The 27,844-nt window shown below is 42.0% G+C and overlaps 1 protein-coding gene across 4 annotated transcripts in view; it reads right to left on the bottom strand.

The window, feature by feature from the left end:
• The window catches only part of rxraa (retinoid X receptor, alpha a), a 111,712-nt gene that overhangs the window by 11,209 nt on the left and 72,659 nt on the right, over nucleotides 1–27,844 (bottom strand). For 2 of the 4 annotated variants that reach the window (XM_085793872.1, XM_085793871.1), the window contains exons 4-6: nucleotides 15,800–15,950; nucleotides 12,679–12,858; nucleotides 4,771–4,955 (exon numbers count right to left, since the gene is read on the bottom strand). In XM_085793872.1, coding sequence (XP_085649998.1) covers nucleotides 4,771–4,955; nucleotides 12,679–12,858; nucleotides 15,800–15,950 — 516 coding nt within the window. The remainder of the gene's footprint in view (nucleotides 1–4,770; nucleotides 4,956–12,678; nucleotides 12,859–15,799; nucleotides 15,951–27,844) is intronic. The other 2 variants (XM_085793874.1, XM_085793873.1) reach the window with 1 other exon arrangement.

Genomic DNA, 27,844 nt, shown 5'->3' with positions numbered 1-27,844 from the left:
CACAGCTCAGCGCGACAGTTTTTCGTGAGCCGTGCTTCCTCTAAAAAACACATAAACAGATTCGGCTAATTCATTCCAAAGGGCAGCCTGAGCCAAAACAAAGAAAAACAAAAGGGGGCTTCAGTGTGCGCCACGGTCGAGCCACCCTTCTTCATAAGAATACAAGTCCCAGGGTTCTCGTTAAACACGACAAGCCTCATGAATGTTGTATGACTATCTTAGCCGTGTTTACACTGACCTGGTTTCTTTGCCTCTGTCTGTGGAGATGACAGGGGAGAGGAGCTTACACTTCCCTGCAACAATCCTTGGGCATCGCATTACTGTACTTACTGTGAGTCACAGAGCAGCATTTAGGATGTTATCGAGCCACAATGGAGCAGCCCACTGTGACCTGTGAGGGGAATAACATTAACCCCCGTGTATGAGAGTACAAAACTCCACCTGGGAATACAGTATATCACACCTCAACTGAAAGAGCTGCTTCTTCTTATTCTACTGTGAAAATAACTCTGGATAGCGGAGACTACATACAAAAAACAAAACAAAAAAACATGTGAGACGAAAAGTAAGAGAAGAAATTTTAAGTTGCTCGATCTCAGGCTGTGGGAGCTGATTGTCTTCACTCCCAGCAAATCAAAGGATTTGTAGTACACTCCACTGACGTGGTCGACCATCCCAACTTAGAGAAAATGCCAGGCTTGCATACTGTCCTATGAAATTTTCATCACTTGAGGAGGGGAGACGAAAGATTTGCCTTTCAATTTTTCATTATTCCGCTTGAACCAGACCATACTAGCGTGACAACAGAGAGAAAATTGGGTACTCATACCGATCAGCATGAAAATGAATTACTCAAGTGCTCCACTTTTTTTAAACTGGAAAAAAAAAAGAAAGTGTCCTCGTGTGTCGGCATGGGGATGAATCATCAGCTAATTATCATCTAAATAACAGCAATGTCTCCTGTCTTAGGTTCAACAGAATTATGAAAACAAACCAGAAATAACACAAAAACACATCAGGAAAGAAATCAAAGTCAAAGTCAATAGACCCCCCCACCCCCACCCCCCCAGGATTAGTGAGTGATAGCATCTTTTCCTCTCCCCTCTCTCCTTAAGAGAAGACCTCTAGTGTGATTGAAGGCACATTACTGACGCTTGTTTAACTCCTGTTCTAGGTCACCATGAGATAAACACACTTTATTCAGCCTGGCCAGACCCCGGTCATTAGACAGTGGCGGTGGCCTATTCATGGTGTACACTCATGGCCTGGGCCCTGTGATTAATTATAGCACGGGGCAGCGCCTTTCAATGGAGACCTGGCAGAGGGGGAGGCAGGGGGAGGACTCAGAGCGGGGGAGTCCTTGTGGTCAGGAAGGCCTGAATGCCTTGATCTGGCACCATACTGGACTCAAAGTCAAGTTCAATATTCAAAAGGTTTTAGAAAAATCAAAAAAACAAAAACCAACAACAATCAAAATGTCTGGTTGGTATCTTTCCTTCATTTTACTTTATTTCCCCAGGTTTTAGATACAGTGTGTTTCATGAACTTCTTCCTACTGGCAGACTAACTGCCCCCATGACACATGATACAGCCCACCCCTTTCCAGCTGCCAGTGATGGACATCGGCAGGAAGGCGTAACCAACCAGCAAGTGCGTCAACACTAGTAGCAGCCCTTCCTGACTTCCTAACACCACTAACTCTGCTTGTACCAGTACCGAGATCCAAACAGCCCTTCTTTGTTGAAGTGGATGGAAACATTACCTGCGCACCACCTGCGCTCCTCCTGAGCCTCTTGAGATCTCTTCTACACAATAAAGATGAACAGTGGTTTGTTTGTGCAACCAACAGCACTCTAAATTTCACTTTAAAAAACTTGAAACCCAATTTCTCTCAGCTCTGTTGTGTTGGGACGGCAGCCAGCGGCCGAGGAGCGAATATCTTAAAAGCTTGGCACAAAAACTTTAAGTATGTGGACTTGTAGATTATGGACCTTAAAGCGTCAAGAAAGGAAAATGCTCTGAATATGGTAAATTGACCTTTAAAATATTTAAAAGCAAAAGTCTTGGCAGCAGAAACAGGTATAAAGCAAGGCACATAACTTGAATAATGCTCAAAAAGACACGCTGTGGAACCTTGAGAAATAAAATCATGATGTTATTACCAACAGGTTGGTGAACCACACAACTGAGAGGGTTGATACGGCTGAAATCAATATTAAAATATGACTGGAGATAAATTCTTACATCAATACGCAAAGTATTCACAGCCCTTTAGTTGTTACACACGCGATGGATAAATTTAACACTTTTGCCAATAAAAAGACAGGTTTTTAAATTCTTTTGGGGGGGAGTTTAGGTATCTTACATCTCTTAACAAGTTTTTTAATTTTTTTTTTAAATAAATTCCAGTCAGATTTTTTTTTTAAATGAAGTGCACAGAAATCCTACATACAGTACTCCACTTCATCACAATACATTTGGAAAACTGTTAATAAAACTTCATAATGAAACTAATCTAATCCCATATATTTCACATTTTCAAAACTTAATTAATATAATGAAAATGTAACTGAAATTACAACTTGTTCAGCATCAATGTTGATAACATGACATGACACAAAACTTCTCCACATCTGTGCTGTTTTCATCTTGTCTACCTTCAGACAACCTCGTCTCCTTGGTGTGGGGCAGACAGTGGGCATCGAGGGACCCACCGGAGCTGAGCCCAAACACACTCAGTGCATTAGTGTGTCTGAGCTGCCGGCCGCTCCCCTGCGAATCCCCCACTCCCTTCTCCCTCTCCCTTCTCCCTCTCCCTAATGTCAATGCTCATCTCCTACATTTCCATCTGGCCCCCAAAATAGCTCCCATTTACTCACATAACAGCCTTCACATTTCTACCTTTACTTCACAGGACATTTCCCTCCCCTGAAGCAGACGGATCCCAGAAGAAGCCCGTCCTCTCTCTCCCGCTCCCTCTCTCCCCTCCTCCTTCAGTCTCACCCTGTCACCCCCCCCCCCCCCCCCCCCACCCACCCACCCCCACCCCTGCCTCCCTCCTCTCCTCCCTCCTCCTCCTTTTGGTAGACTGATGCAGAGCTCCTCTGTTTCTCATGTTCCAGCAGAATTCCTGAGAAAGCTGAGGCTTTGTGGGATGCTTTCAGGAATAGTCTGCTTGTTGCATTATTCATCACTCTTAGTCTCCTCTGTGTCAAAGACAGCCCACAGTGCCCAGATGACACTGAGGGGATAGATGAGGAAACTCACAGCTCAGAGGGGGAGCCAATGCCAGATGAATAGGTAAACCAGCACTTTACACCAGGAGCAGTCCCATCCAAAACAAAGGGGGGGGGGGGGGCTCTTCTCAAATCTGATGTTCATTAACATCTCTACCAGCAGACAGCGGGGTGTCAGCGGTTTATTATACTGGAAACTGAAACAATAAAAATTCTTTAAAGAAAAATTTTTAAATTAAAAATGACTAAAGTATTATTTTCTTTTTCTTTCTGGACTGGATTCTAGTGTTTAACACTAATACAATAACTCTGGACTATTACTTTGAAAAAATGACATACGATGTAGGAGCAGCTGGAACTAAAGAAAATAAAATGTGGATGAGAGTGGGACTGCTCCAGGAAGAGTTCGGAGCCATAAATCTGGAAAAGGTTTTGTTTTTTCTTCAGTATGCTCGACTGGCAGCAGCTTTACACGCAGTCAGAGTTTGATTGGTCATTAACACAAAAGGCAATAGATTATTTCATATCATGTGCATAATACAACACTGCAGATTGGTATTAGTAAACATTTTAAGGACGCTTGTAACATACAAGTTAAAGCTTGTTTCTGTCTCTGTGACCTCAATGACACATTTCAGATCCCTGCGTTTATTGGGAAATGGTAAAAGAGAGAAACAGAGGAAGTAGTGTATATTTTACACTCAAATCTTTCTGTTTCTTCTACTTTCTTACTTTGTGTCTGTTTTCCAAATGCAGCACACCATAAAAACGTGCACTACCATATATGCAATAATTCACAATGAGCCGCTCTGACGTAATAAAAAGGTGATAATGAAAGAGAGCCAGTTGTTTTCTCTACCTGGACACCTCAAACGTGTTGTTTTTTACCTTAAGGCCTAAAATGACCACTTCATTGGGGAAAACTGAAAATGTAGAGTATTTTTCACACAGAGTGGAACAACAATCAACACAACATCTGCAGATTAAAATCTTTTTTCAACAGCATTCTGTTGAACTATGTGTGTGCGTGTGTCCATGTGTGGTTGTGTGGGTGGGTGCACATGTGTGAGTTTAAGTGTGTAGACTATGTGGTAAAGATGGCATACATGTTTACTTGCACTTGCACTCTTCGATTGATTTCTAATTGATTTTTATATCACTGTTTTTACTGGATACCTGTTGTGAAGCACGTTGAGTCTGCCTTGTGCGTGAAATATGCTTTATGCACTTAAACAGACCTTTTTATACTGACTCAGTCACAGCAGTGAAATTATTTCCAGACAATTTCTGAAGTGACCTATGCTGTTTGAGCTGTTTACAACTTAAATAAATGAAAATGGAGAATAGTGGGCAGTTTGTCAAAGAGCTACAGGAGTAAAACAAAACTGTCCACCGGGGTCATTTTAGACAGATAAGCCACTGTGTGTATCCGTGTGTGTAAATGGGCATTGACATTACACAAAGTCATGACAGTCTGGAGAATGACACGGTGTGTAAGTGTTTGCCAAGGAACATAATAAAAACACCAACTCACCGAGTTAGATGGCACACCAAGGTTGGTCTCGATGTAGGTCTCTGTTTTGGGTTCCACCGCCTGTTCTGCTTCCAGGATCTTCTCCACGGGCATGTCCTCGTTGGCACAGCTGGTGGACTCCACCTCGCTCTCACTTCTCTCCTTGGCTCGCTGGCGCTCCTCCTGAACGGCTGCATGTAACAAAACTGGTTCCGGTCACTACTGCTGTTTTTTCGTTTAGTTTTTTACACTGTTAATGTGCTCATGAAGATGTGTGTGTGTGTGTGTGTGTGTGTGTGTGTGTGATTTAAAGGTACATTGTGTAGGAATTACTCCCATCTAGTATTGCGGTTGTATATTGCAAGCAACTTAATCGTATTTTTCTTGCTGCATTCACGTGAAATTGGGCAGATGGCCGCTGCACGTAACGGCATAAACAAGCCTCTATGTAAACAAGTGGTCCGTCAGCACGAGGCAAAACAATACACGTGACAATATGTTGTCATGGCGATGTGGTATTATTTCTCTGGACTTCTGTGACTAAAATGACATCTGGTTTGTTAGCGACGGCCGTCTGCCCGACTGCAGGTGAATGCAGCATCAGTGTAACGCTCCATTCCTCCTCACTGCGTTACCACGGTGACTTTTCACAGACGCCACCTCCACCTGAGCTGACAGCTCCGGTGTCTCTGCTGAGTTTCCGTGGTTTCCTACCGTCACGCTGCCACTGAACGTAAAAACATGGAGACACCACATGGCAGCAGCACCGAGCTTACCCGCTCCATGGAGATATGAATGATATGAACGGCTCATTCAGAGCTGAAAGGAACACTTCACTTTGTTGATGGGGGGATTACTGATGAATGAAAAACATACTTTTGAACCAAATAATCGATTTTCGTGAATAGATAACAGGAGAAGTTACACAATGTCCCTTTAAGATTGTTAAGACTGTGTGGCTGCAGTTACTGAGCAAGTTAATCATTGTGGTTATGGATGTTAAGTCTGTCTTGAAACAAATAAACAAATGATTAGTGGTAAGTGACAATTACAATAATGTTGCTCTGTTCATTAACATGTTAGTAATAAAACCCTGCAGCCTCCTCTCCTGGGTAACCAACATATCCCAAAACTCACTGTGCACTGGTAATGAAAGCAACCAACAGTATTTGGTCTCAGCTCAGACTACAGGATTTTTTTTTTGGTGATAGAAAGTTGTGTTGTCCCGGTTGCTAGACAACAGCAGCTTCGCTCTGTGGCACAAACTGTAAGGACGGGCACAGCTGGTGAAAATCCACCGTGGACCATTTCAGTTTGACCCCTGATGTGGCCCCTGAATAGAGAGACAGCTTATGTCAATGCTGCGCTCATCTTCTTCGAAATCCACTTTAAATGAAACCATGCGCACTTCCATATTTTTAAAAGAAATCCTCGACAGAATGACTGAAGACTTAACAATAATCCTTGTGTTTCCTCGAAACAATAGAAACGTCAGAGCTGTGTGTGCGCACTTGTTCACAGTTTGCAGTACTTTGTTTTTTCTAGAAACAATTTCAAACAATGGTAAGTGCACTGAGACCCACAACACCAGATTATATTTTCTACTCTGAAGAAAAATAAATAACACTGGATGAACATGGCGTGAAATTCTGTTCTGCAATACAAATGTAATCATATATGTCACCGCTTGAATTCTTGCTGATTTTGTGAGGAGAATTCGGGTACACATCACCAGTAGCAAAACAAACACACCACTTGGCCTTGTTTGTATCCGCACACATGTACGTCACATGTGTGTGTGTGTGTGTGTGCATGCACGTATCGAGTGTCTGCACGCGCGAGTGGCTGCTTCGGTCTGTGTGTCTTAGTAAGCCAGTGAATAGTGCATGACCCTGTATGTATTATGCCAGTAAACATATCCAAGAGAGTTCAATCATCAATAATTGCTTTGACAATGCAGATGGAATATATTTGGGACCTTAGACCTACATTATGCACGACGCAGCAGCGTGGAAATGTTCAAGGACTTCTCTCCGCTTCCTTATCAAAGAGATGTGTTTTTCATGTAGTGTTCAATGACAAACAGCCGGCTCCATTTTATACACAAATCATTTACAGACGCATAAATAATGTATGGGCCTGTCACTCCTTCATTACATTACGTGTGGTCACCCAAACAGCTTAAACTAGAATTACTGCCTCGTGGTAGTGTTCCTCTGCCAACCAGCCAACTTTAAATCAATGTCTGTCCTGCTGTAGTGTATTTTTGGTCAGAACATTATGATGTCACCGTGAAGTTGACCTTTTTTTTAGACATTTGCGCAATTTTTAGTCATAATTAGCATATATTCTTGAATTACAGCCAAAAAACTGTGACCTTTTATCTTTAACCACCAAATTCCAATCAGCTCATCCTTGCCTTGTGTGTATGTTTGTGTCTGATGTAATGAAATTCCCTGAAACATTGCTTTCAAAAGAACGGCATGGATAAGAGGTCACAGTGACCTTGACCTTTCACATTTCACTACTAAAATCTAATCAGTCCTCCCTTTAGTCCAAGTGGATATTTATGCCACACTTGAAGACATTTCCTCAAGGCGTGCAAGAGATATCTCATTTACTAGAGTGGGATGGATGGGATGAAAAGAAACCCTGAAAACACAGTGCCTCCAGCCACAGTTGTCGCCAGAGTGGAGGCATAGTAAAAAAGCCTGACCGCAAATGAATAAAGACTTTGTCCCGTACATTTTTTTCCGTGTCTTGTATAAAAACTGATTGAAGCAGAACTGTGTTGGTTTTGTCACCTGATTGGCTTGGCGGAGGAAACACAGGAAATGGTTTATGTGCTGCGCAGACATGGAGACTCACTGTGGCCGAGGCAAGAAGAGAAAAACCGCACCCCCACCCTCCCTCACGTTGGGATGGAAAAGATGCATGTGTATGTGTTTTGTCTTTTTCAACAGGCTATAATTTACATAATTCAAGACACCACCACCAAAAAATAAAAAAATTAAAAAAAGGACTACTGCTTTGTGCAAGTTTCTCTTCCCGCGCGTAGATTAATAAAAAGTTTTCATCTCGACGTGTTGTGTGATGGAGGGTTTTTGGAAATTCAGTGTCAGCATGGAAGCTTTCATATGCACCTGGAGAACCACCCAGCCACACACACACACACACATCACACATACTGGGTATGCAGAATGATCTGTCTCCTCATGTTTCCCCTACTCTGGTTTCTTTTCCAAGCCCTGAATCAGAGAGGCCGTGGTCTTGTTGGAGGGGGGGTGGGGGGGTTATTAGACGAGGAGAGGGAAAGGGGCCCCACTTTAGAGGAACTGCTGTCTGGTGGTGGAGGTCAGCCCAAGGGTAGAATACTTGTGTTGGAGTCAGGGAGAGGTGAGGAGGGCTGAAATCATGTTAGCTTTATCCCCCCCCCCCCCCCTCTCTCTCTCTCTCCTCCTCCTTCTTTCCTCTCCTGACTGGGAGAGCATAAATTCATTTAATCCTGTTTTTCTGTGGATTCGCTTAGCCTTTTGGGCTACTGCTGCCTTGTTCTCTAACCGCAGCCCTCGGGGTGCAGGGGGAGGCTTAGGCAGCGCTGTGAGTGAGGCGAAAGGCAGTAAATGATAATATCCTTGAAAGGAGTAAAGAGCCCAACAATGATATAAATAAAAGCAAGAGAGAGGGGAGGGGAGGCCATGTAAAGGTCAAGACAAACTGGCCTCCGATAGAATAGCGACCAAAATGTATTTGTCCAAAAGACATGTATTCTTCTTGTTCACGCAGGCCTATGTCCAACAAACACACCTGCACACACACACACACACACACACACACACACACACACACACACCTGGCTAACACCTGCTAACACCTTTGTTTTCTCTGGCTGTAATGCACATAGCGGTGTATGATCTATGTTCTGTACATCTACATTCTGTAACCACATTGACCATAATTCCGAGAGGCAGTGATTGATTTATTCAATGTGCGAAAGACTGCTTAATGGCACTGCTGAGAGTGCTAATATTCCTAACACCCCCATAGAGTGTTAAAATTCACACCTCACTGACAGTTTTTTTTTTTCTCTCTCTACCTCTCACACAACTTGACTATCTGCTCTGTAATCTCTCCTCTGACGTGTTTAAATACACAGCCCCGCCATGAATCACACACTCGCCGACTCAATATTTACAATCCAGGGTCACTCTCAAAGACTGGGGAGCGATGAGTGTGGCATCAAACGGCAGCATCCCTTTTTAACAATGGAGGTTCTCAAGAGCCCATCTCATTGACTGTGGGAATATAAAGAGGATGCAATCATTCAAACAACCCATTAAAAGGGAAGGTATGAAGGAAACTGCTGCAGTCTTTACATGCACGGTGCAGTGTGCCCCGTTTCAATGCAGATAGACAGCTAGAGCCTTATTCATAATTTTTTCCCTTTTCCTATGTATTTCCTAGTAGCCAGGAAAGTGTTAGTAGTGATCCAGTGGAGCAATGCACCTCTGATGTCAGAAAAACCTAAGATTTACACTTACACCTGCTCAGGTTTTTAATAAAACTGTCCAATCCTGAACCACATCCATCACCGACTGTGCTCCAATCACAGATCAGAGAAAAACTTGGTCGTTCATGGAAAACTTTCCACGAGTGCGTATAAGCCTGAAAACCAGATCAACAGAGGAAAAAAGACCTTGAATATGACAAACAGACTGCACATGTCTGATGGACAGGTAAAGCTGCTTATAACGCTGCAACATCTGGCGCTGATTTAAACTGTCTCTACTTCATCAGTCAGTCACCGGCTCAAACTGTTGTGTTTGGTTTGACAACCTCTTTGCATCAAAGTTATTACTCTGCAATAGGGGTGTAACGGTACATGTATTTGTATTGAACCGATTCGGTACGGGGCGTTCGGTTCGGCACAGCGCTGTGAACGAGTGAGTTTCGGTACAGAAGTTGTGTGTGTTTACAGTCCGCCTGCAGCTACACGTGCAGCCCGTTTACGTCGTGGCTATCGCTAATGCTACTGCTAATGCTACCGCTAGCGAGAAAACAGAGGCTTGAAGACCCTCCTGCTTGTGGGAGGAGTGGAGGTGGAGGTGGGGGCTGTGGCTCCTATCTCCTCTCTGTCTGTCTGCCTGCCTGTCCCTCTGTCCGTCCGTCCCTCCGTCTGTCTGTCTCTCTCTGTGTCTGTGTTGCGCACAAGCTCCAGCAGCTGTGGATCTGCTGCAGATGCGCCCAGAGCAGGCGCCGCGCACGTCGCTGCTGTGTTGACACTACGCACTGTGCCGTCGTGATGACCCGCGTTATTCATTCATTCATTCATTCATTCATTCATTCATTTATTTATTTATTTGCGGCCGAACGGTTGCATCGTTAGGCAGCCGTTGTGGCATTTGCCCACATTGCCCTATGGTCAGTCCGTCACTGGCTCGAACTGTTAGTGCTGCACTTTACATGTAAGAAAAAAAAAATCATTGTAAGGCTGTATGTTTTGTTATTTTGAGAATAATTTATTGAACTTATTAGGCAGCACTTTACAACAGTAGCCTTTTATATTTTTTTCATATTTTGTATAATGGCTTGGTTTAGTTTAATAAGTTTATTTGTATCAGGGACAGAATGTACCTACAACATAGCATTAGTAGGTGAGTAAAATAATTACATTTGACTAAAACATGTAAATTTGGTTTAGAAAAATTCCTAATAAACAACAAGCAAATTTATGTTTTGCATTTTGTTCTCTTACCGAAAATGAACCGAACCGAGACCTCAAAACCGAGGTACATACCGAACCGTGATTTATGTGTATCGTTACACCCCTACTCTGCAATCGTTTGTGTGGTATAAAACAACTCGACGATGCTGATTCAGAGTGGTCAGCTGAGCGGTAAGATTCTGTGTTGAGAGACTTGTGAATTCAACTGTGCGGTAACAGTCAGTGCTAGATTAAAAAACGCTTCAAGATAACTCATCTAACAATTATTTTGCCACTGGGATGACTAATTATAAGATAGAAGAAACTAAACTGTTGAGAAATATGAGCTAATCTGCCAGGCAGTATTTGTCATCAGGCTCAAACTTGTTTTCTTTGACTAACTTAATGACTGAAATGAGTATTTTGTAACTTACAAGGTGAGATTAGTATTTCTTGAGAATACAAACCACAGCTTTAAATGTCACAACTGTAGAAGATAACATTAGTTGCAGTTGTTGCTGGGATGAGTTTCAGTTTGACAACTGTGAAATGTAACCAACTGTGAAATGTAACCATGTACATGTTACTTTAATTTCTTTTTATATTTTACAGTTTCTACTAAAAGAGGACAGGGCTGCATCTATGCTGGGGGTGGAATCATTTAAGTGTGACTGTTGGATCTTGAATACACATTCTGTCCACATCTGGATGTGGACTTAAAGCTTTAAGGAGGAGACATTAAACATGAAATGTTGTTGCCAGGAGCCTGTCCAAAGCAGCATCAGAAAGTAACACTCAGCTTGTGATTTGTCAGTTGTGCTGTGTGCTGTAGAGGAGGTGCACTGATACAGACCATAAGAGACATTCACATATTAGCCTGGTTATATTTAACCCCTTAACAAAATACACATAAACATTTAAAAATATAATTTCAAAGGGAAAGTTTGATCAACAGTCTCTCCTCCGCAACCACACGGACCATCTGTGGCTCTCTGTACGGCTGATTAAATCCCTGTATCCATCTAAACAGGACAGGAGCAGTATGTGCATTCCATTAGAAGTCTGTAATTTGAGGAATGCAGTGCACATTTTCACTGTGCCGTGCAATTACAAGCCATTATCCAATTTTAGTATTTTGATCAAATTTTGAGCCTTGCGTATCGTGCAAATTAAGCACATAAACCTTGTGTTTGTGAAAACAAGCTGGTGCTCAATGACTCGGCAGGCTGTTCCACATAAACTCTGAGGTTGATGCTAATTATTAAGAGCACGTATGGTGACATCCAGAGGATGCATGGGGAGCAGAGCTTCACACAGCTCCGTGGTTGTGTTTTTATTACTCCAGTCTACATCAGTGATCTCCCTCAGGACTGCCTGTTCTCACAAACCCTCGCTCTGTTTCCACAACCAGTAATGCTGAGTTCCTGGGGCTGCAACAGCTGAATGCATTATTTCCCCAAACGTAGAGTGCGAAACAGAACATTTTTAATACGGCCAAGCTTATGGCTGCGATGCACAGCATGATGTAGAGCAGAATCCCAGCAGCCACTGCCTCTGCAAGGTTTGACACAGGCAGGTAAGAGGAGACTCAAACATCCACCGTAAAAGTCAAACTGTATCTTGAGTGCTGTATTTCTTTCTTTTGCAACTCGATCTTACCTTTGTAGTTTAAATTAAACAATATGAAGTTGTGGGTTTGCTAGAGAAAGCACTATATTTTGTTGTCATTACCAAATTCTTTGACTTACAAGCTTTTCCCATGCCTCTATCTGACGTTAACACTTTTAAATGAATGCTCCTATAGTAACAGGGAGTATACTGGCGTCTGCTCAGAGCGTCTGATCCACAGCAGGTTGAGAACCACACACCAAATCAGATTGGATTAGTTTGGAGTATACGGCCAAGTGAAGTCAGTCTGGACAGTCTTGTCAGTATAATACCAGAGAAAGTGCACTAAAAAGGGAATGAGATTATGTGATTTAACTGGCTGTGCTGGGCATATGACACCCTCTGAAAAATAGGTCATTATCAATTATTATGCAGGCGTTCAACATGTTCATGAAATATAATATATGAAATATACTTAACACATTTAAATACATGTTCATGATGTGTGTGACAGCTTTAAACATGTCTATTAGTGTCTTAATATGTATCTGTGTGGATTAGTACAGATTTGAGGAAATGGGTAAGTTGGACTTTATCCTCAACGGTATGTGCTGTACCTTCTCTCTTCATGCCCATGGCTAAACACTTCTGGTAGCGGCAGTACTGGCAGCGGTTCCTCTGGCGTTTGTCGATGACACAGTCCTTGTTATCGCGACAGGTGTAGGTCAGATCTTTGCGCACAGTCCTTTTGAAAAACCCTTTGCAGCCCTCACAGCTGTACACCCCATAGTGTTTACCTGTGGGGGAGAGAGAGAGAGAGAGAGGGAGAGGGAGAGGGAGAGAGTTGCTTCATCCAGTAAGAACTATAAACTTCATATTAAACAGTCAAATTTGACTTTTTGTCTGATTGACACATGAGCGTATCAGGTTTGGTGGAAGGAGCAGAGTCTGATAGTGGAACTTATCTGCTTCTCGATGACATCGAGGTTTATTTTTCTAGAACGATCTGAGGACAGAAACCTTTTCACTGATTCTAGACAACCACCTGCTTCTAAGGTAGCTAAAGAACTGTTAAACATTAAAATGAGCAGTGTGTATTTTGAGGTTACGCTGAGGTGGTCGGGGAAGAAATGAGAGGCACACTGAAGGCAAATTGCATTACAGCACTGTTCTCACATAATGTGGTCTTACCCCCCATTCCTAACAGCTCCTTCTCTTTATTAATGACAGATGAAGTCCATTTGCATTCTCCAGTAAACCAAGTCTTTCTCAGCACTCTGAATACATAAAGCCTCCAAGTTGAATGAAGCATGACTTGCTATTAAATATTGTTTTTTCTCCCCCATGGGTCTATGTAGGACTGATGACGCAGGATGACACTCAAAGTGTCGAATGAATTACATATCCAGCTAAGCTTCTTCCTGGGGCAGAAAAACCTCTCAAGCTTGTCCACATAAAAACATTTCAACACAGGCTTATTTGTTAACTATGTGAGAAAAAAAAGATAGGCAACTGCAAAGAAGACCATGTTAGTCATTAGCTTTGGGCTAACAGTTAGCCATAGGCTACATGTTCTAGTGGTTAAAGTGGTTGAGCTTGTTCTTGACCAAAATGATAGCCCTGATTAGAAGAGCCCTCTGGTGAGAATGTGGTGTTCGAAAAGGTCACAAACCGTCCAGGGCAGAACACTAATAATGCCACCTCTGTCACAGCTACTTGAGAAACTACTTGAGAGTGTGGGAACAACTTTTCCAACTTTTTCGAAGGTAAAGCAGCAATTTGGATGGAAAAACTGTGACAACTGGCAACATAAAATCTGCATCAGCAGTATCAGCACAAAAGTAGAGTACGGTAATATTAAATGTAGTGGGTTTATTCCACTTTCAAATAACAACATTATGTGGATGGATATTTTGCTGCTTTTAATGCGTTTTTGCTGGTTTTACATCATGTAAGGCCCAGTTGGGCAGGAAAAAGGTTTGAAAGGGTTTACTGTGTCAGTGTTTTAATTCACACAACAAAACACTCAACGCTGCTAAATATATCTTTATTTCCTGATCTAAAGGCCCTCCGGTAGGCTATGTGATGTGGCAGCATTTGTGCTATCAGCTGTTGTGTAACCACAGTTTGTTCTCTAAATCTGCCAGTATTTATTTACTAAGAGGAGACACAGCTGCAGAAACAAATAAATAAATAAATAAATGGATAAACACACACCCACACCACGCCAATGCTGGTGGCACCGTGTTCCATGGTAGGGAGGGACGCTATGAGACGATGAGTGATGGTTTGCGTCTGGTTTCCCTGAAGACACAGCGCTTCTCTATTTCAGTCCAAGTTGAATTGAGGTTTGGTTTCATCAGACCGTATTGCCTCATAATTTCATGCGCTTTTAAGCTGCATGTGCTCGCGTGCATTTTTGTCAGGAGTGGCTCCTCTCTGGCCTCGCTGCCATTTAGCCCAGATTTGTGAAGAATTCACCGACTGTTGTCCTTCCAGGAAAGATCTCCCACTGCAAGACGCTGCAGTATGTAGTTCTGCCAAAGCGGCCCATGGGGCTTGTTCTCCGAGCATAGTTCATCTTTGGATCTTCTTTGGAGGTTTCCCAGTGCGGTCAGAACACTAGTTTTAGTAATACTCTGGGTAGTCTTATTTTATTTTTTTTTCCATTTGGTGATGGAGTATCGTGTAATCTCAGCTGCAGAGATATTATTTTTATACAACTTCCCAGATCAGTGGCCTCCCACAATTCTTCCCTTAATTATACACAAAGTTCCCTTGGCTTAAGTTTGATTCATGTGCATTTTCAAACTGCAATTTCCAACCAATTCAACCATGATAATTAACTCTTACTAATGTTGATATAGTTGATAAACCTTACATTAAGGGGAGACACTACAGGTGAATAGGGTAAACATTTTAAATAACAGATATCACCATGAAACTTACCAAGTTTATCACTTACATTAAGACAAATATGTTTTATATTACAAGTTTTGTCAAATCTTATGTTTAAATATGTAAATGAGGCAATATCTGATGAAATATGCACTAATTTATATTTCCAGAACTGAAATCTGAAAAATGGATAAAGCGCCTTTCAAAATCCTTGTTTTATTTTGTTGACATATTAGAGTCAGAAGTTTTTACAGAGGGGATTTTGGATTTCTCTTTTTATCACTCTGTAAATGAGAAAACACTTTCACCAGCCCTGAAAAATCCAATTTTGCATGTTTTTAGGTATAAAGGAGGAATAAATCTGGAAGGTTTGGTGTCTCTAAGTGCTGCTGAAGTGAGCAGAGTCTGAGGAAAATCTCATTTTGAGAAAACGGCCTTTAAAGACTGTAAAATTCCATAGATTGTTCATGTAAACCATACTTTACGATTGGTTGCGGATACGGAGGAGGTGACAGTTTTTGGAGCCACATCATTGTTCAGGAGAGAGAGAGCTTTACAATGATACCTGACATGACATGGGTCAGACAACAGGCAACAGGGACAGTATGTCACAGTAGCTGTTCACTTTTGGTGAATTTAGGAGAAATCTACCAACAAAAGAGACAAAATGAAGTAAAATAAAAACTTAATGTGGATTTTCTACCATTTCTTTTGACTTTTCTGAGTGAATACATGTTAAGGAAGAAAAATAGCCCAAAATCTCCAAATTGATCAGTGCGTGAAAAACCTGTGTGTGTTTTGTGTTCCACAGGGTGCTGATCCCAGTCTGCCGTCACTCACCTGAGGAGCGGTCACCACAGATGGCGCAGATGTGTTTTGTCATGGACAGGGCTGTGCCTGAGGGCTGGGCTGGCACCTTCATCACACCGTTGAGGCCCAGCGGGGGCTTAATGTCCTCCGTACTGCTGACCGAGTTCATTGGAGAGTTCAGCTGGAACATCAACACACACAAACACACATGCCGACAGGTCACAAAACAGCCCGCCAGAAAAAAATCAACACACCTCCATAACACAAGCCCCCCCCCCTCACATAGCTCAGCTGACGCGGCATGCTTAGTTGATGACATTAACTATTGAACAAGGGCCAGGTCTGCAAAAAAAAAAAAAAAAGGGGGAGGGGAGGGGAGGGGAGGGGAGGGGAGGGTTTGGTTACACATACACACAGAGATATCAAATCTGAGTACAGTTACGTCACACAGATTGTCCTGAACAATTTGCTAAATTCAGAGAGTGAGAAGGATATTATGACTTGTGACACTCAGTACAGATGGTCTGAGGTCCAAGCAGCAGCTCTTTCTGCCCTCTTTCACTACCCCCCCCCCCCCATCCTCCCTCCTGTTCCCCTCTGTTCCCGATCTAAATCTGGCGCAGCAGGATCCTGCACCACTCCACCCCAGGAACTCTTTTATTCATGCTCTCAACAAGCCCCGCTGGCTCCCAAATGTTCAGCACTAGCATAACTCCACTGCAAAATTTAACAGTACAGAGGAATAAAGAGACAGCATTTGTTTTAGCAGCAGTGCAACCGCAGCCTTAAGTCTTACTTCAATTGCCGCCTGCCTCCCTTCCTGAAAAAGATGAGATTCATCTCAAAGTGACCTCCATTTGCCTTTTGATAGAAGTGGAGAGCAAGGGGAGACTAATTATTCTAACTAGCAACATGCTGTTTCCAGAGGAGATAAACGTTAGGGGGGGGTGGATATAATTTATCCTAAAACAGTAAATTTAAAGGATGGAGCAGATGCTAGCTACCCATTAGCACCATGTGAGAGAAAAAAAAGGAAAAGTGCAACTGTGCTTGACTAGGCTAATGAAAAAATGACATTACGCCGAGGGAAGAAAAGGATGAAGAAATGTAATATATTCAGACAAGTGGATCTCTAACAAACACACCCACAACAGAGCGGTGAGAGACGGGACAGAGTTGGCAGAGCAGCCACACAGACTCATATAGCCAGACGTGTTTTCATTAAGTTGCCGCGTATGAGACGTCTGACAGCACACAACACTTTTTGGCTCTAAATTTAGCTTACTCTCCAGCAGAGAATCCCCGTCTCTGTCTGTAGGGATCGGTCAAGACAGGAAAAACCATTTTGTTCTCATAATGATGAGACAAACATGACAGTCTGAGCGAGTGAATACATTAGCTACACAGTGGAAGAACATGGAGTTGTACACAGTGCTGAAAACAATGCCCTCTCATTGTGTCAAACATGATCTCTAACCCAAACAGGGATGCTGACACATGTTTCAACACCTCTGTGTTTAGTGCAGGAATTCTGCGACAGAAACTATGAATTATTTTCAGAATTGAGTATGATACCAAAAATTCCCATGACTTACTTGGTACATAAATCTCTTTTTTTGGGGGCGTAATGAGACGTGACACAAATAATAAAGTGTTGCTGAAACAATTAGTTATGCAAACAAACACACATAGGATTGTAATGGTTTTTTTCCACTATTTACTGAGTTTCTGTAACACATCAGTTCAATAAAAAAAAAAAAATCTTTGAAAAGAAAATGAGATATGCGATATGAAGGACTTTTTCATAGAGCTGTGAATACATATATTTTAATATGAACAGTGATGGTCTGCTTTGTATGGGTAAAGCTCCCAACAGGCCTTGATAGCGTTTTATGTTAGACCATCCTCAAGTAAAATGTCCCTTTCATCTATGTATGCCACTTCTGTTAAGACTCTTGAACAACACTTGCTGTTTAGCTCATTGCCCTGCAGCTAATGCAGCGGCTCGGCTTCTTTGAAAGTAAAATGTGCTCGACTACACGTTTCTTCTTTTCACGCTCTCCTGTTCCCTAACTTGCACAGTCAATACACAGCATCATATTATTATGAGATTAATGTCGTGTCACTTGAGGAAAGTATTAATAAAACGCAATAAACAGAGGTTCTACTACATTGAGACATCAGAGTAAATTTAAAAATCTGTTATATTATAATCATGTGCTGTCTCCATCACCCTTCACCCCTGACTTTTCTAGTGGAGCAGTTATCTGATGACTCTGCAGTGTTTGGGTTTGTAACTGATTTTGTGGAGGGACGTATCATCTGGTTCTGAATGAGGCCAACATCAAAAGGCACGGTGATTTCAGGAGGAGGAGGACAGCCACACAGCCCCAGTGTATGCTGGGAGAGGACATTAACATGATGGAGGACATCAAATACCTGAGTGTCTGCACTGCCCTGCACTGCACTTCCCATAATCCCTATAGTTTTAGGAGTAGGTTCGTTATTTGTCGGTGCAAGCCATTTTTAGAACGGCGGAGCAGAGCCGCGAGCTGCTCAGAGCTATGCTGCGGAGGCTAATGGGATTTCTTGGTTTCCCTCATCAAACTCATCAAATACACAATCCAACAACTCCAAAACGCTCTGGTGGACAAGTTGTGACCTGCACATTCACCACGCTATGAGATAATAACAGAACATTATGAGACAGAGTTGTTTTGGAGGTAAATGCAGAGACTGCTTGTCGATAAACTGCCCCTGCCGGGAATGCGCATCAGCGGTTTTGCATGAATTTACCTCGAAAACAACTCCAAGTCAGTTGTGGCTAGTTGACTGTACGCTGTGGTCTGCTGGAAGAGCAGAGACTCCACTGATGGAGAAGGTTGTCTCTGTAACCGGCTGCAGACCAGGGAGCTTTGAAGTAGCGGTGATGAGGAGGGCACTGTACTGAACTAACTGTTATCCATTAAGGATAATCCTGAACCCCCCCAACGATTTCCACCACCTACTGGGCTGCAGCACAGCACTTTCTCAAGCAGACTGGTTCAGCTTTGCTGTCACAAGGACCGAGGCACGACATGCTTCCTGCCCACAGAAAGAACTATTTCAACTCGACACCTCAGTCTGACCACAAACTCTCAGCGCAAGTGTTTCTGGTCAAACCAAAACTCCAATCTGTTTGCACAACTTTGTACGCTGTATGTTGAGCCATTTCATTTTGCAATTTGCTGTGTTGCAAATACAACAGACACATGGAACCATAAGCGCAGGCATAGGACAGAGTAGAGTACACATAAGCGTGTCCGCAAGGTCTTACTGCTGCTCACTGGGCTGCTGTGGCTCCTGGCTTCTCATTTCACCTTTGGAAAAACTCTAATATTTGATTCTTCTTAAATAGCTTCAAAGTTAGAAAAATGTCAGCAATACCATATACAGCACATTTTGGCTCGGAGCTACAATATATCATGCTTACGCTGAGTGAATATTACAGGCCCAGGCGCTTTACCATCACATCAAATAGAAAATTCTAGATGTCCACTGCATCATTTTATACACACTGCTGCTGAATTTAGCATGACATATGTGGTGTCATGGGAACTTGACTCGAGAGCCTGACTAGAATTTCAAAAAAAGAAAGCTTATGGCTTTGAATGTTTGCCTGCGTGTAAATGATGGATGCAGCGGTGGCTTTTCTGTGGGTTGAAAAGGTTAAAGCCCCCCCCTCTACATGAAAATGTTCAATTGGCACCCTGACACCCACCTCTGGCCTGTTCTTCACACCTTATTGATATAAATACACACTGAATGCCACATGCACACAAAGCCTAAGCTTTACGAAAATATATAAATAAATACACAGATTATTCTTTAGTTATTATCCAGCAGAGCTTTACTTGTAGAATTTTATATATAATTTCATTATTAATAGGGGGAATAGGAATCTTCTGCAGAATATCAAGTCAGCATAGTTTACATTAAAGTGATACTGCTATGTGCTATTGAAATAAAACAGGTATCACTTGCGTTATTTCAATTATTATCATTAATAATTAGTAATAATAGTAAGCACAAAAACAGTTATTTATTGTCGGCTTTTTGTTGTTGGAATACGGCTTTGTGCTGAAAAAGCCTTTCTTAGTGGAAAGAAGATGGTTTTTAATTGAGCGTCTCAGTGACACAAAGAGACCGACAAAGCTACATCATTTGTGTTGAACCAGATTTGGCGGCATGTGCACACACCCACATCTTTGTATGCGCGCTCATACACACACACACACACCCAACGCTAGGTCTTACCTCAGTGAAAGTGCTGAATCTAGTCTTCCTCTCCTGCAGCGTGGCTCTAACACAGCTGTCTTCTCAGCTGAGATCGTCTTTATCAAACTCTCTGTCTGCCTGACAGAAAAGACTCTTCCACTCACAATCTATTTTCAGTAAAACTGCAACTCAATCTCGGAGACATCGCTCCCCCACGGTGGGGTGGGGTGGGCAGACCGGGGGGCCTTTCTTTCTCTTCTGCCCATGGCGATGGAGGCAAGGCGGGGGGATTAAAGGGGCTCAGGACTGGTTCTGGAAATAGAACACATGTGCCTTCCCCTACAACACATACATGTGACCCTTCCATAGAGTGGCACGCCAGCTGTGTGTGTATACAGCCATGTCGTCTCAGGAAACCCCTCGACAATCCTGTCCTCACACACACACACACCGCCTATGACTATTTTCTTTTTAACGAGGAGAGTTCCCTTCAAACTTTTACAGGCTGAGGGAGAGAGAGACAAACGGGGGGATATTTAACATCAAGGAGTAGAAATGTAGGACATAAGATTCCCTGCAGAACAATGTCCAACATGAGCGCCTGGAATGCTACAGCTGAATAACAGCGCTTCATGTGCTGCAGGTGTTACGTAACATGTTGTGGAGGGACATTCGATTGGTACATCCAGTACAGCGGTGGTCTCTGTCTGCTTGTGGGTGTCAGATTCTGCACAGAACTGATATATGTGATTATAATGTCCTGTACTACCCGCCGGCTTCAGCACACCGATGGGACATTCAAACATGTACAGGTGAAGAATTAGTAGTTCACCAAAAAAAGCTGTGTTGATCCCAGAGAGCTGTGGTTTGTAGCTACAGGTTCTCAGATACTGAAGGTTGCTGTATTCATAATGCATGAATTGTGAAGCTACTGTTAGAAGATATACTCTCAGAAAAAGAAGAAGAAATGCACGCTGCACTTAATGTTCTGCACTGAATGTTTTTTGCCAGTTTTGTTAAAACACAGTAAAAGTGAACTACAAATTGTTTTTAATAGTGAGACATAATAGCTAGTTACATTAGCCTTTTGCAAAATAAAAACTTGCAAATCAAAACTACTCATTAATAATGAACTTTTAAAAACATTACCAAATTAATATGGAATATGAAAATGGTAGAAAGAAAGATGGAAAAGATGGAACCATTGTAAATTGTCATTTTCATTATAAATCAGTCTGCTCTGCTTTGTACTACACCTACAAAGTCTATTGGGTGTTGGAATCAATGAATTCAAGTCACTTATTGCCCTAAAATGTATAAACTGTGTTTAATACTCTACAGCCGATCTCAGTATTGGCAATAAAAAAAAATGAGATCAGTGTATCCCTGAATCAATCAGCAGTGAGATGTATAATGAAAAAAGTCATAGTATTCTTCCTCAACTTCAATTTGTTTTAATAGAACGAAGCATGATGGCGGTGGAGCAGGTCCTGTAAACTATTAGTATGCTGTGACAACACACATGGTGGTGAAATGAAAAGAAAGGAGCCGTCCCTCGAGTGAACAGAGGAGAAAAGGAAAGCAGACAGTGGAGGCCTCTGCTTAAGACGGGCTTAGCTCCATTTCAGAGAGTCAGAGCACAGACTTTGCCCATAAAGACACTTCAAAAGGAGACATCAAATCCTACAGCGAGCGCACCACTCCTCAATGCACAACCCTCGTGTGGAACTTCAGTTGCTTTTCCAGTTCAAGGGCACCTTTTCTTAACACAGAGAAAGTTATCTTCACAAGTCTTCTTTCAAAAAAAAAAACACGCCCTCACAGAGTTCCCTCAGAAATCTAGGCAGTGGCACGACGTGGCCAAGAATAGAGCTGTACAGTGGATCAAAAGTCTAGGAAAGTCTATCAGTCGCTAAACTGTTAAGAAACATTCACTTTGCTCTTGTTTCCAAGTCAAGAAATAAATGATGTCCAAAGGCTAGAACATGAGGTATAAGAGAAAGGGAGTATGTGTGTGTTTATGTGTGTGTGTGGGGGCAGGATACAAATCTCCTGTTGACAGGAGACGACACCTCACCAACGGCCTCCAGAGAGGTGAGGACAGGGATCAGATCATGATGTCACCTATTGATAACCCTGTGTGACCTTTCACCTCTGACACCTCATGACAATCACTTCCTTCTAAAAGCACACTTATCTCAGCAGACAGCACCAAGTATGAGAGGAATGAATCTCCCCTCGTCCTTCTGCTGTGTGTGTGTGTGTGTGTGTGTGTGTGTGTGTATGTGTGTGTCTCTTATCTGGACACGTATCAGCAAAGACTGCATCAGGTTTCACATATGGGGTGTGTAATGGCGCTGCTCTTCTGTGGCCTTCAGGGTACATTCACAGTAAGGCGCCCTTTGGGATCAATTACGGCACTGTTACGACTTTGAAAGACACCTGTTTCAACACATAGGCTAGTTCACAAACAAGCGCAAATCAACAACACACGCACACACGTGGGCGTGAGCACGCAACACAATACACTCAATAGTTCATCCTGCACCACCTCAGCTATTTGTGGATGAACTTGGGGGTCATCCGCTATGCGTCCGTCATGAAACTGTAAATTTAAACTCAGGATATGGAAACAGGATGGACGGATGAATTCTATCTAGCAACTACAACATGCTGAGTGACAATTCACACCTCTGCAACATTAAGAGATTGAAAGAACTCATCTGCAGCCCTAATGATTATTGAAAAGAAGAGGTTAATATGTAATTTGTATTCCTCAAAGCATTTCAATAAAGCATTTCAAGTTTGAAATGCATTGAGGAGAGTCTAACAAGCATAGCGATACAGATTTCTTTGGTGCCCACTGTACAATTATCTCAGTGGAATCATAAAGCAAAGTTCAACATACTTTCAAATGTTTTCGGAACTGGAAATTGTGACGGCCACATTCCCTCACCCGATCTGCATTTCAAAGGGCATTTAAATCCAATTCAAAACATGATTTTTACAACAACAAGAAAAAGCCAAGATCAAACGCTCTGGTACCTTTTGAAATAAAAAGAATATTAAATGATTCTATTAGCAGAACAGTAATGAATGCTTCACTGATGACTTCATTCATGGTTAACCACTCTTGCAACAATTTTTACAGATCAATAATACGATGTTGTGTGCCCTGTAGGGTTGCCAGGTTGTGTGTTTTTGCAGCCTTGAGGACTTATTTGATGTGGAAAAGAACACAAGTTTTATTTATAAAGGCGTCTACACTTGTAAATGTTATTAGACCATTAATAAACTGTTGTTGATGTTGTGCAGCTTTTGTCCAGAGTCTTTCTGGATTAAATCAAGATAATACGACAAAACATTTTAATTTATTTGAATGGCTTATTAATGACCTGTGAGTGAATACAGTAAATTATTTATTGACCATTAATAACGCTTTTAGTGACAACACACAAATCCTTCCAGAGAATGCCCCAATCTCAACACAACGCGCTCTCTGCTCTCTCCCAGTGGGTAGAATTTAGGAGAGGCAGACATTATTCTCGACAGCTCAGGGGTTCCCAACACTCACCCCATGCTGCGCCGCAACAGATAAAATGAATCATCTCAAGCACTGCTGGCACTCGTGTGTGTGTTTTGACAGAAACTTTTGTTAAAGCGGGGAAAAAAAACGGATATTAGACGATCAGTGGCATGAAAGGCAGCGAGCCTCGTGGTGATACGCCGAGTGACTCTCAGCTGTTGTCTCACCTCAGAATGCCAGCGTCTGTGTGCGTGTTTGTCTAAGTGTTTCTGACATCCGTGGGAGCGTGTGCGCACAAAGGAGTGGGTCCACCGCATGCATACATGTATTTTTAATTTTTGTTTGTGCCAGTTGTGTACTGTACTGTGTGCGTGTTTGTGTCTGCATGTATGTGTTTTCTAGATTACTGAATGCATGAGCATGTGTTGCTGTTTTGTCTGGGTGCATGTGTAGAACTGTGCCCTTTTAGCTTTGTGTGTGTGCATGTCTGTGTGTTTTGTGTGTGTATGAGTTCCAGACCGACTGTTTTTATAAGAAACAGTGCTGCTGTGGGCACTGACATCTCCACTGACACCAGCTCTCTCCAACTTCTCTGCCTTTTTTCAATCTCCCCCTCACTATAAGAATTCTTGCTGAATTGTAACAACTTTCTTTTCCTCTGAGCGCACACTAATGATACATTTTATGGTGGATTTTTTTTTGTTTGATTTAAACAAACAGGGAAACATGTTCATGTTTGGTCTTCAAACCTGATTCAACAACAAGAACAAGAAAGCATGAACATGACATTATGTATGTATGGTCTCCTTTGAAGCAGCGTGGCTCATTTGTGGGGTAGAAAACACAGGAATACTGTATTTTATAATAGCAAATAAGTGATTGTAGCGCAAATTCAATATTTCAACTTTTATCAAATCAGTGTTCTAACAAGAAAGAGACCTCTCAATCCGTATAACTGACTTTTGTATTCAGGCAAAACATAGTCACCATGGTACTGTAGCGTGTATGCACATCATAATCAGGGACTTTCCCTGATCCACTTTAAAGTGAAAGGGTGTGTTGTGTTCATGTCCTCCTCTGTATATTTGGCTGTTCCTTATTCAAAATTGAAATGAAATATCATGACCGCACAATATCTATCTCATCTTATCTCTCCCATAAAGTTATCATCATAAGAAACATGTACAACTTCCAGCACGGCACTGTGTGATGATCACCAAACTATTTGGCTCATGCACCTTATAATTTAGGCAGCACTGACCACTGCACTTTAAGGAATGAACACCCAGTTTCCATCCTTATCAGGGAAAAATGTACAATTACTCATGTGGTGCATGACTCACTGTGCACTGATACCATATGCATGGATATCTTTTATTAAGCAGAGTGCATTATATTCTGCATTACAATGATTGTGACTCAGAGTGTGATATCATGCATAATATGACAACCATATGACAATACACTGTTACATTATTAAGAACTTTACTAGAAACATATGCGTTTCCACTTCTTTTGCCAACTTCACAATAAACCACTGCAGTAAGTTATGAAAGCTGTGATAATGGCTGGTTGATACAGAATTATAGATATTTATCATAATATAACAGTTACACAGCCTTGACATTTTAACTGTGTGGTTATTTTAAATAATGCACACCCTACAATTAATTAACTGTTTTCAGACAGCTTTCTAGTCAGTTGTGCATAAATAAATTAAAAGTCAACCCAAGCCTGTTTTCCTAAATGTGCTTTGCCTGAATTTGTCTGCAGTTCGTGTTGCTTGGTGTACAGAGAACAGTCTGCATGGTTATGTTAAAAAAAAAAAAAATCCAAAAGTTCCAACTGCAGTGAAGCATCTGTAATATTGAGTTATAAGCCTGTATACATACAGTATATGGGACTATGGCTCTGTTATTCACTGACAAATTGGCAAGTGATTCATCTGTCCATTAGTCTTCCAAGCAATTAACTGACCATCCACTTCCATTGTCAAATAAGCGATTAGTATTTCCATTTTCCAACGCTAAATCAACTGTCAGTATTCCGCCAGTGTTTCTACTGTCCACTGGTGTGTCCTCCAGCAAGTCATTGAAGACTGTTCATTGTTTAACATCACTCGCAGATGGATCAAGAAGTATTTTCAGTGTCAAGAAGAGAGCCAATCCAGAGATTAATTCTCTAGTACGTCCATTATCAGCAAGTCATTCATCATGGTTTTCCCAGTGTTCTGTGTTATGCTACATGAAAATTAAATGGTACTTTTTTTTCTATCAAACAGCACATAATCCAACAGTAATTCAAATAGTATTTCAGTGTCAAGCCACCAGTGATATTTAGCAGTAGTCAGATTGATTGCATCCTGCAAGTGATTCCGTATTTCCATTGTCTACCATCCAGCAGATAATGGACTGATAAATCCACTGGCACGTCATTGAGTGTTAAACAGGCTAATGTTTTACTTAGGTATTAGCATGTCACACAGCCACTGGTTAACTGCTATTTTCCCTGGCTGCTAATGTTTCCATCGGCGTTATCCGCTGGATAATTGATTTGCTTTTCAAACAAGATGCGAGGGGCTGATTTACAGCAAATCTGGCAGAATGCGGTCCCATTGTCGAACACCTACTGTTTAACAGATCAAACTAATCTGGAGCTAAATTTTATGGCCTTTGTATGGGGAAAAGGTCAGTCCGGTGTTATTAGTCTGGAGCTTTTGTTGTAAACGTTTAGTAATGACACAAATTAATCGGTGATGAAAGGAAAAGAGGAAAAACCTTCCCATCATTAATTTGTTGTTGTGAACATCTTCTGTGTGAGAACTTCTTCCACCTACTGACAGAGACAGACCTCCCTCTTTTTTATCTTTCAGCATTAACATGTCAGATTTCAATAATTGCACATTAAACAAAAAATAATGTGGTAAACCCTGAACCCCTCTGGTACCTCAATGATACTTCAAAAATGCTGTTTGACCACTGTTTGACTCCTTCATCCCGTTTTTACAGAGCATAATACTTTTTCAGTGGTTTTTGCTTTCACTGTGTTGAGAGAAAACTGAGTCTATAATGACTTTCTGTACACATTTTACAGGTGTGTGTGCTGTGAAAAAAGGTAGAATTAGTCACACAGAAAGTGTTATTACACTTCACAGACATGCCACAGTGTGGATGTCTGTCCACAGACAGTGTCGTGTTGCTGTAAGATCACACCACCAGATGCAATTAAAGCCCTAAAGGGATTATTTGAAGCTTTAAAATAAATATGTGGCCCTGAGGCATTCAAACCGCAACGTCTCAGGCCTGCATTAGGAGGCTGATCTCTGAAACTCTAACCTAATGTTACCGTTTCTATCCCTTATAGCTGCCACCTCCTAAATGGCTTGTCTCCTGTGTGGCCCCACACAAGTCAGAACACACTGGAGGACTATTATGGTATGTGTGACAAATAAGGATGGCTCAAAATAAAAGCCAAGTACAAAAAAAACTAAAACGTTTCCATTCTTATCCAATTATCATTATTTCAATCAATATAACAAATGCTTTCTCTCATTCGCTAATCGTACTAGTGTGCGGTCGTGATTGTTTTATCTAAACAGCACTTCTGACGCCATTTTCAAAATAAAAGCCTTCCGAGGAATGGAATTTGTCCACTCCACTGAAGGAGCAGTTTTAATATGAAACAGATGTGAGGGAAATGTGTGTTAACAGCAAACAGCAGCAACAGCAACGTCAACGTGGTGAACTGGAAGCTTCTTACTAACATTTTCTAAACTTGAGCGTATTGATGCCACAGAGTAGAGCATGAGGTGAAGGCCTGTCTCTAAGAACAGGGAGGTTGTCTAAGAACTGAAGAACTGTGTACTAAACTTTCAGTGAAGCACAACTTAATTAATTCTACACATTAGTTACACTTCCCTGAACGACCAGTGCAGGGGGGAAAAAAGTGGGCTCTAAAACTGCTTGTAATTGCTACCTGGAGACAGCTTTGGCAAAAAAAAAAAAAAACCCTCCTCCCCCCCAATCCATTTGAGGGTTGATTGACGTTAGAGAGCCTTAACTGTTCCCCTGGGACCCTACACACAGCCCCTTTGTGCAGCCATTAGAGCCATGCAACCATGATGTCATGCAAAGTGACTACAGCAAGGTCCATCAAAGACCAGAGCAGCGGAATGGACCTTTATTACTCCCACACAGGAAAAGGGGCTGAGGTCTATGACTCTCTCTCTCTCTCTCTCTCTCTCTCTCCATTTGTTCCTCCTATGTGTGTGTGTTGTGTTTCAGTCTCCTAGA

The sequence above is a fragment of the Trachurus japonicus genome, chromosome 12, assembly GCF_045865225.1.
Source record: "Trachurus japonicus isolate A0001 chromosome 12, Traja_1.0".
In the NCBI taxonomy this organism is placed as follows: Eukaryota; Metazoa; Chordata; class Actinopteri; order Carangiformes; family Carangidae; genus Trachurus; species Trachurus japonicus.
Note: the sequence above shows the minus strand (reverse complement) of the source record. Positions and strands in the feature narration are given on the sequence as shown.